General features: G+C 37.1%; 1 protein-coding gene across 3 annotated transcripts in view; it reads right to left on the bottom strand.

The window, feature by feature from the left end:
* The window catches only part of LOC109857552 (solute carrier family 12 member 4), a 73,129-nt gene that overhangs the window by 58,855 nt on the left and 3,628 nt on the right, over window positions 1-10,646 (bottom strand). For all 3 annotated transcript variants that reach the window (XM_020433970.1, XM_020433971.1, XM_020433972.1), the window contains exon 2: window positions 3,099-3,155. In XM_020433970.1, coding sequence (XP_020289559.1) covers window positions 3,099-3,155 — 57 coding nt within the window. The remainder of the gene's footprint in view (window positions 1-3,098; window positions 3,156-10,646) is intronic.

The raw sequence follows: 10,646 nt of genomic DNA, 5'->3' as shown, positions 1-10,646 counted from the left end.
GTTTGCTTGGCGAGTGCTGCGAGTTTTCGTGTTTTTTTTTTTTTTTTTTTTTTTTTTTTTTTTTTTTTTTTTTTTTTTTTTTTTGAACGAAAGAAAAATATCTACGCGCGCGCGCGTCGCGCAATATCAACTCGATATTAATCTCGCGTTTGCTTGGCGAGTGCTGCGAGTTTTCGTGTTTTCCTGGAAACTAAGCGATCTCTTCCACCGACGAGAGTACATTATCCTTCTCGGAGTCGCGTCTTATACATTCGGCTTTTTCATCACAGAACTCGAGTTGCCTGACGCAGAGATGAAACACCGGAGATGATATATATATATATATATCTACGTGAGGTGTGCGCGTACAAAGTGTGTCGCGAAATCGGACGGACTTGAAATGGTAATTCAACGCATTTGTCAGGGAAAAACAAAATTTATGAGGCAAACGGTGAACTTTAAAAAACGGCAATTTTTTATGTGGCAATTTCAAACGCGGCAATAGAAAATAAAAAACCAGACTAATTCGCTCACTGACTTGTTTATCGAATTTCATTGCTTTTTTTGTTTCACAATGTTGCCAGAATTTATTGCGATATCGTGTGTTCGTCAACAAATGTGTGTTATAAATTACTTTGGAAATTAATTGTGACAATTATATTATTTGCAATTTCTCGAGGGATACGATTATACTATTTGTCTGTCGACAATAATCAAAATCAACGCTGTTGTCAACGTTGTTCGCGTCATGGATTTTAATGCGAGCAAATATTCCTTTCACCATTCAAACGGAAGGTGATTAATTGCCGAATACGCGTACGTCAGATTCAGCAAAATAACGCACAATATATGTGCAACAACTGCGAGTCTATCGATCAAGCTAAACGAACAACAAAACGCATGTGGTTATGGCTCAACACTAAAATAAAATAAAGGGCTTCCCCTTAGAGGCCGTTATCTATCGAAATAAGCTCGTTATCGAATTAGCTGCATCGAGTTTCACGGAATGCTCTCAACTTATACTACTTAGAGAGGACGCGCCGGATGATGCGTCTCAATTTACACGTAGATAAAATATAGAGCGATTCAAAAAGATATATGTGTGCGTCACGTTGTAATATTATTACGTAAATTAACCTCGTTTTGCAAAAATACGAGAACCTTTTAAATTTTTTCAAATAACTTTTTCGTTCCCTTTTATTCCCACACATTTGTCAGAATATTAATTAACACAACTTAGTTCTTATTGCTGTCTGTTCGAATCTTCGATTATTAAAGTATAGTTTTTTTTTTTTTTTAGAAACATTGAGAGAGAAATAATTGTCATTAACGCGAATGATTATTTGTTACACCATACTTTCGCAAACTTTATAATAATAAATCGGTTAAAAGTGGAGAGAGAGACAATATAGCGCGCAACCATTACACCAAAATATGAAGTTTGTTTAAAATAAGCATGTGCTGTCCGTGAGAGCAGGATGACCAGACACGACTGTGATAATCAGCGGATTATATAGTCAGCCTTGACTGTCCCGACTATTAAGTACAGTAATCGCTCGCATTGTGCGTTCGTAATTGCACAATTAAAACAACAAGTCGTCGCTAATTACTGTTTACTCAATAGTTTACGCGATTCGTGTTGCATAGCGATAAAGAGAATTAAACGCAAATTCTTCTTCCTCGTTTACATTCTGGACACGCTTGCGCGTGTCCGCGCGAAAAAAAGCGAATATAAATATAATTAATCTTCTTTCATAAACGCTTCAAAAAACAAGCTTTTCACGAGATTATGCGCGAAATCCGGAGACTAAAACCTACATCATTGAAATATAAATGTGTAAAAACATGTGCATATAAAATTCTACAGCTGTATCTGAAGATGTAAATGTTATGGAATTTTTACGAGCCTATAGTATCGTGATTATTAAAAATTTTTATTTTACGGAATCTCTCGACAGTTAAACATGCAACGAATATTCGGCGAATATTATAAACAATAAATGTGTTTAATTTAATTTACTTTTATTATATACAAAGCAGATACTCAAGCGCGTGCTAAAACTATCCGCGACTGAGATAGAAACAGTCTATTTAGTTACTATCTTCTACTTTTCCTTCTATTTTTTCACATTTAAAATTACTTGGTATTTAGCTGAATAGTAAAACAATAGTAAAAAAAAACGTTGCCGAATAGGTAAAATACCGAAAAGTTGCCTAATATTCGTTGCAATTCTACTCGATAGTAAACAAGTGTGACAGTTAAAAACAACTCTTTTGTTCTGTGTTTTCCCTCTCTTTTTTTTTTCATAAATTTTGTGTCCAATCATGTGTCATGTAACATACTCGCTCTATTTATGCGCCGACTTTCGTTGCGTCGCGTCGATTCGACTTCCGGGTCGGTGCAACGCAGAGCCCCGGTCCTGACCCGAATCGTCGATTATTGTTCGGCCGCGAGCAATAAATTCGCGAGTGTGTAGAGGCGAAACGAGGTCTGTCTCCTCGACCTAGTTCGAAACCGCGTCGATTACACGCACGGGCTAGGTATAAACGTTTTCGCCTCCCCAGAGGGGTGATACATTTTTTTTCCCCGATTAAGTGCTTTTCCGTGCAAGGAGACGTTGCGTTGCGTTCGTGCGAATCAGTTGTCTTTTTCGATGTCACTACTGTTGTTTGCTCGAACAAAGAAAAAGTGAGCACGCAATCAAACACGCAACTGCAATTAAACTTCGCGCTTGAAATACACGGTTTAAAAGTAGCTTTGAACAATTAAGGGTAATTTGATTTGCATTGCGTTATATTTTGTTCTCGACGTATTTTTTGTACGTAATAAAATCGAAGCAAACAAATATTCGAATCTGTGAAAGTCCACAATACATTGTTATAAATAATAACTGAAATCGATATACACCTCTTCCACAATGATATAAAAAAACATCTTCCGGCGATATAAAAACGTCGATCTTTATTTCGAGTTTATTATAGAAATTTTTGTATTTTCTTGATTCTCTTGGCCTTTCAACGATACGAATAATTGAAGCCTTTTCTTCGCGCTTGCCTCGCGCGCGCTGTTGCGCATAAAACTTTAATGCGATTATTGTTAAATGCTGTGGATTACTTACACGCGCTCGTAGATATCGCTACCAGATGCTCCAACTGCGTGCCATTCGGCGGCTGGTCTGTAACAGAAAACAAAATCAACGACTTCGCTAATCGAGTGCTCGCGGAAAAGTTGCTTCATTGTTCGTTAAACAAACCGAACTTTGATTTGGAACACGTGTGCGCAACTCAGAAATCAGAGTTCCCATCAGTGTTCGTGTCAGAAAGAATACATTTTCCACGAGTTTCTCGTCAAGAATCTGACGCGCGTTCTCGCACAAAACCAAAACTATTCCCCGCGAGAAACAATTCTCCTTGATCTTAAATTATAAATGCAAAAATGTTTGTGTTTTTACGCGCGTCAGATTCTTGACGAGGAACTCGTGGAAAATGTATTCTTTTTGACACGAACACTGATGGAAACTCTGATTTCTAAGTTGCGCACACGTGTTCCAAATCAAAGTTCGGTTTCTTGGACATATATATATATATATATATATATATATATATCGTTAATCGTCAAATTAATTTTCCGCTTTATTTAGATTAAGCGATCCAACATATTTGTTAAAATATCTTTATGCAAATAAGTTCTCTGTCGTGTTTGGTTGCGAGGCGTTATACACTTATGTCAATCTTTAATTTTTCTTATTTGATCTAAACGTTCAGCTATGGTTTTGTCTCACTCATATAAAAGGTTAACGAAAGCCTGAAGCGTCCGGACAAGTCCGGTGACAAACTTTCTGCTCGAAATAAGTTTTCACGATCGACTTTTCCAAGAAAACATAAAGCCGGTAATGCGATGTAACTTTTTCTCCATTTTCTTGCAGGTCACGATGAATTCAAGTAAAAACGTGTATGTTGACGTGTATTCAGCCGTGACACCAATTTTAATTTAATAAATTTATTTCTTTCAAGTACGCCAAGTGACGTGTCTTTTTAACAAAATATCAAATAAACACAAATTTAAATATCAATACATCGACTCTGTTTTTAGTTTATTTATGAAAATATGTGTTAATTTGTGGCAAATGACGTCCGTGTGATTTTATACTCGTTCAATTTTATAAGCAAAATGATGTTGCAACAATGTAAAAACAATTGTTCGTGTATTTTACATGAATATAAAATATTGTGGTTTTCGTAATTATTTATTTTTACAGTAAAAATACATGATTTGTTGATGATTCACGAAATATATCATAATTGAATATCTTTTTTAAACTGCTTTAGCGTATTTTTCTATAAAGTCAAGCTTAAAGTGTTTGAAACGTTTCTCAGCGATCTCGCGGAAGACTAATTATGCGCCAAGAGTATAAGGCATGTAAATCCGACTTAATGTGCTTTACACGATTGAAAAGAGCGTAAAGGGAAAATTAGATTATATTTCGTCAAAGTCAATATTTGTTTAGCCGCAAACTCGGTAGACAAAAATGAATTAGAGAATATTTGATGAGCGCGATATGATTAAACGATATCCGAATAATAATGCATGCAAAGCACGGTAAATATTTAACCTCTTTTGCCGTATCCAATTTCAGCGTCGAAAACATTTTTATTAACCGCATAATACGATCACTCACTAATTGAATAAAGCAACAAAGCTAACGTTGTGTCATTCATTATTTTGCACAATGTATATGCGTGCGTGTGTGTGAGTGTGTGATATACGACACATATATATATGTGTGTGTGCGATACATGACACATATTATTATATTTATTTTCTCCGCATATCTCTCTCATTACATACGTTGATTAAAACGTAAAAATGTCTTTCAATTTCAAAGTTGAAAGTCAAACAGAAAAAAAAAAAAAAACACCAATAAAGCCACTTATTGCGGTTCTCTCGCGTTTCGCAGAAATGAAAAATAAATCAGAGTGATATGTGCAAAAGTTCTTTCGATGCGTGACGTTCGTGAGTTATCGAACGAGCTGCATCGCTTGGAAGACGAAATCGCGCGCGTTTGATCCGTGCACATCGGCACTGATGATGAAAGTTTCCGTCACATGTAAAGCGCCGGCACAAACAACACGCGGCGCAAACAACATCGTCCTATAATCTAGACAATCAAAGGAAACCAGAGACCGAAGGCGAATGATGTCCAAGATGGCTGCATCTTTCGCGGATTACTCGCACAAACGTGGTTCACACACACACGTGTCCTCGCAAATAAAGCGCCTTGTAATCTCGCGTGTATCAAGGCTACACCAAGGGAATACACATGTCGCACGCGAGGAAATGCAGCAAGTGTAGATATTGAAGAATTATTTTTTGTGTGAGAAAATATTTTTTCCCTCCTCCGCGCGAAATTACGTTCGCGAGAGCTCGCGAGAAAGATGGTATTTTGCGGGAAACATTCTTCGTTGTGTTATTTTCAAGTATAATAAAAGTTTCTAGACACATTCAAGCATTTCGCAATTACATTTTGCGTTGTACGATAAAAGTTTACCAAAGAAAAGAAAATGTATAACATAAGTTTTTGAAATTGTAGAAGTGTAATTTTGCAAAACATTATCAAGTGTTATTAGCTTTTGCGTAATTTTAACAAAAGGTTAATTGTTTATTGCTTTTCTGCTATATGGTATATATATATATATTATAATAGTGAAATACACATACTTAGTTCATGTACGTGCGTTTTCCAAGCGAAGAGATATGGACGACTATAACCACGTATCCGATAATACGAAGAGAGAGAGAGAGAGAGAGAGAGAGAGGGAGAGACAGAGAGGGTGACACGGTGAATCGCTCGCACGATTAAAATATTTAACGCTAAAAGGCACTTACGTGTCTTTCGTTCCACAGAACATTTTTGCGCGCAAGAACAGCTAGAACAAAGTATTAAAGTCCGGTTTAAGAGTTAGTGGTGAGTACGCGTGCATTGCATAATACATTTCCATTGGAGATACTTTAAGGCGGGGTTCACAGAGTTTCATCGACCGATCCCCGAATCACCGGGGTGGAGCTTCAGCCGGATGACAACGTCAGCACCGTCTTTTTCGAGAAGATCTTTTTTTCTCTATTACGCTATCCTCTTAAAATTCAACCGTCGTTCACACACATACATACACACACACACACACACACACAGTGTTCTAGAAATCCACAGTAGCTGTGTCAAGTGTTAATGTTTTTTATAAATTTTAATATATGTCTTGCTTTTACTTCACATGTTTCATGTTCTATATAGTCAAACGCCTTTTTAAAATTTTATTTTACCTCCGATATATATTTAATATTCGAAGCAATCGTTAGACCCTGAATAAAATTTCTGTTGAATTCAGACTTATACAAGAGTCTCATTCATGCAGAAAATACAGGGTTCTGTAAAAAGGAAGTAATTAAAACGAAAGTTCTTAGAATTTTTTAGCAATGTCTCGCAAGCAGAAATCTTCAAGTTCTTCGTTTTTTCTAATTTCCAAAAGAACCTATAAAAACTTGTAAAACCTCTTCGATATATGATAAGGTTTAACCTGTGTACATATGCTATCTCTAAATGGATAGCTTTTTCTCCGTCGAGTGTAGAATTAGCGATACCAGAGCACTCTGCGCCCGATAAATCGCCGACACTATATCGACTGTCGGAAGTCCGGAGTTGTGTCGGTTCGCTCCGGAGTGCACGCGCGAACTTTGACCTTATGGGATCCATCCACTTAACATTAATATCGCGAATGCCGTATAATATTTTCGTTAATTACGTTAATAATATCACTCTACAGATGTAAAATCATCAAGAATAAATCCTGAATTTTCTTCAATAAATATTAAATTTATTGAAGAATTTAAAATCACATCAAAATGTGATACGAAAATGAAATAAAGATGATAAAATCTAAATAAAAAATTACAGAGAATTATTAGAAATACGTCGAATTGTTAATAATTAAAGTTTCGCGAAATTAATATGCCAGTTTTGTGAATAAATCGCGTGTGTTTTTTTAAGCGCGCGCGCTAATGGCTGCTGTATATAATATCCTCGCAGTTTCTACGTGATATTTTCCAGCAGAGTGTTTAATTTCTCGCTCAAAATTTCCTACAACGATAAATCGTGATTGCGTAAGGCGCGTGTCTGAAGCCAATGAGGGACATCTTCCGCACTTAAGTGCACCGAGGATGCGAACGACGCGGGGAGAAAGAAGTATAAACGGACAAACGTGTGGATGTACTACGCAGACGAGTTATTTTATTATTGGCCCAATTACGACGTTATTGTTTTCACACACGCGCGCGACAACGACGACGATGGGAGAGAGACCAGCCACAAAGCTCTCTCGTGTCGCACCACAACTGTCCGGCTATAACCATGTCATCATCAGGGTGATTCAACCGGCTGGGGATTTTTGCAGGCTCCAATTCCGCCTGCCTGACGCGGCGGATTACAACGCTTTAACCCTTTAACCCCGACTGAATTCCTGCGCGCGACACAAAGCGTCATTTTAGATCCCAATTCTCGAGATCGTTTCTCGAGATACGGTCCGATTGGATTTGTTCACGAAAACGCGTCTCCGTGTATGTTAGTGTAAGTTTTGCAGCAACGTCAACAATAAAATCTCCCGACTGCGCGCGACGTGGAAAATTGAATTGCGTCGCTACAAAATTAAAGAGATACATTTCGAGTCTTATCGATGTATGTATGTGTATTTAAGTCGAGAATCAATAAATATAAGGAAATATCAGCACTTCTATTTATTCTTTAATGTTACGGATTTTTTTTTTTTATTAAACTTGTGCGAAGTTCGCGCCTAAATCCGTACACAAAGCTCAACAATGCAGTGACGTTGTACATTTTTAGCATTACTGAACATATAACACGCCGAATATCTTCCTCTCTCTCTCTCTTTCTTTTCCCAATTGTTACGTCGGGAATTCGTCGTGACGTATCGCCGGGAATAAATGTCAATTGACATGCGGGATCTTTGTTTCTTTCTCACAGCGTGTTACGACGTGTCAAAGTGCGTTTTGCGCGTTCTATTTCGTTAAAACGAGAAAATTTGCTTTATGAATGAAAGGCTGCCGCGCCGGGGTAACGCGGGAGGAGGGAACCGCTCCATCTCGTTTTTCGCGAAACCGAATTGGCCGCGTGAGATAAAATCGCGTAATAATTACCGCGACATAAAAGCTCTTCTCGCGTACATATTCTCTCGAATATGTCTCTTAATATCTTTTGTTTTTTTTGTCCGAATCGTAAAAAAATTGAAAACTGTTAAAAATTTGCAATGTAAACAAAACTCGCAGATTTTTGGGATCCGAATTCTTCGCATTCGTCTTGGCAAATACTGGGTTATGTACTATTTATAACTTCCTCACACGTAAACGCATTCTTTCACATAAATCGTTTCCGTCGACAGAATCTTTGCAAGTTATTTAACATAATCCTGGTGAAGACGCGCGTATATCCGAAAGCGCACTGTCTCTTTCCTGGCACAACGCCAGAGTGGCGAAATGTCGGTTTGCCCATAATATCACGCTGACATATCGTGTCACATGTGAAAATGGGCGCGCAAGTCTTTTACGAATTGTGCGAATTGTCTTGACATTTTGCGGTCTTCTGCAATTCGCGAAAATAACGACTGCAATTGTTGTTTTCTTTAGATTACAAAACGCGGAATTTGCTCTTAAATTATTTAATACATGAATTTATTCAACTTTTTGTTTCTCGGAATGTGTCAGTTTTGACTTGGTTGTGCTAGTTTGTGCTTAAGAAAAAGCAAATCTCAATCGGTAGAATAAAAATTACAAATATTTTTTCACGTATATATATATATATATATATTTTATCTTCTTAGTACTTTAATTAATCCTTGTGTGGGTGGATAAAACGCGCGCGGGTAAAAATGTTTCCTACTGCCAGTAGTCACATTTTCTGACTTTGATTGTTCGAGGGCGCCACGTGTCTGACGTGACATTTACGTGTGACCCACGTGGAGAATCGAATTTCCGTGCAAGCTGCACACACATAGCCGAGTATGTTATTATTATATTACAAAGCATTTTTATTGAACAGTTCAAACAAATGTAACTAATCTCTAGTTGGATTTTCCTAACAAAAAAAGTGGATTCAATGCCAACGCGAAACAAGAATTTCAGTCAACTGAGTTTAACATAAAAAAAAGCCGTTAAGATACGAACATTACCTTATAATTAATAGTACGATTATCATCAGTCTTTATATTGTTTGTTTGTCTGTCCAGTTTACACATATTCAAAATATTCAAAAATGTTTTTAGAGAAATTAGACTGACTTGAAATTTAGTCTTGAAATCCCGATGTTTTCATTTCCGATCAGTCAATTTACTCAGCCGTATACGTAATTATCGACCGACAATGAGTGCGAAGTTTATTATATGTAAATTTATTAATGTTTAGAGAGTTTATATATATATATACTTTTTTATACATTTCTGCTACTAAAGTATCGATATTTCAGACGGAATAAGGAAAAGTAGAATATGAATTCAAATTTAGACCGATTTTGTGATCACGTGCTGTAAGACACAAGACTGTGGTCTAAATTAAAGAATTATATATATCTTACTTTTTTTTACATTACAAAGTTAGTTAGATTTGAAAAATTGAGGGCACTTTTTCTGTGGCTCGCTTAGATGCGCTCCTTTAATTTGTTAGATGTAATATATGTAAGTTTTTGTTTTTTAACTGGTATACCTATAGTTGCTAAGTTTTGTAATTTTATTATTGTATTTTTCTATTGTTTGAACTCTATATTGAAAACTTGTACCTTATTTTTAATTTATTGACATTAATTTAATGTAATATTTTTCTGTATCTTACATATATAAATGTTGTTTTTTCTTTATTCCTTTTTTTCACTTTTTTTTACTTTTCTAAATTGTCCACAAACGCGTCTGAAACTTGACGTTGATAAGTTTGGACAAAATTTCATATCTCATAATGTCCGGAAGCAAATAGAATACAGATTTCAGAATCACAAGTGCGACACGTGCAACCATCGTTGAAGCACAGGGTGGGGTTGCGCGTTTATCGACCGCCGTCGATTCTCCTCCCGTGAACGACAGGGATGCAGCTGCACAAACCCTCCCCTTCGAGCAACCTTAGCAGAATAAAGTCTCATCAACGGAGCCTTCGTAACAACGTATCGCGAGTGGTTCTCATGCGAAGGTTACGCACCGAAGGCCGCGCGTTTCTTTTCTCTCAACTATTTGCATCGAATTCGCCGAGATCGATCGAATTTCGCCACTTCGCGCGTTTCTTCGCGCGCGTGCGCACGCGCGGGCATATGTGCATGTGTGGACAAGTGAGAACGTATATAAATACTTTTCCAGGAGACTCGTCGTCGGTGCAGCTGCAACTGCAGTCATAGAACGTCGAATGACGGTGACCTTCTTCGCGCTGGGTTTATTGCGTGCCAAATTAAACACGCTTTACGAAGAATCGGACCGACGCACATAATCGCGCGCGGCGTAAGACGCGAATATTCTGGATCATCGCGTTTCCCTCTTCCGAATGGAAACATTTGGAAAAAATTATATAAAATTTTGTAAACTTATACAAAGAATTTATTATATATATTGTATGTATAATAAATGTT

The sequence above is a fragment of the Pseudomyrmex gracilis genome, unplaced genomic scaffold (genome assembly GCF_002006095.1).
Source record: "Pseudomyrmex gracilis isolate BER0280 unplaced genomic scaffold, ASM200609v1 scaffold_163, whole genome shotgun sequence".
Lineage (NCBI taxonomy): Eukaryota > Metazoa > Arthropoda > Insecta > Hymenoptera > Formicidae > Pseudomyrmex > Pseudomyrmex gracilis.
The sequence above is the reverse complement of the archived record's forward strand: the minus strand, read 5'-3'. Positions and strand labels throughout refer to the sequence as shown.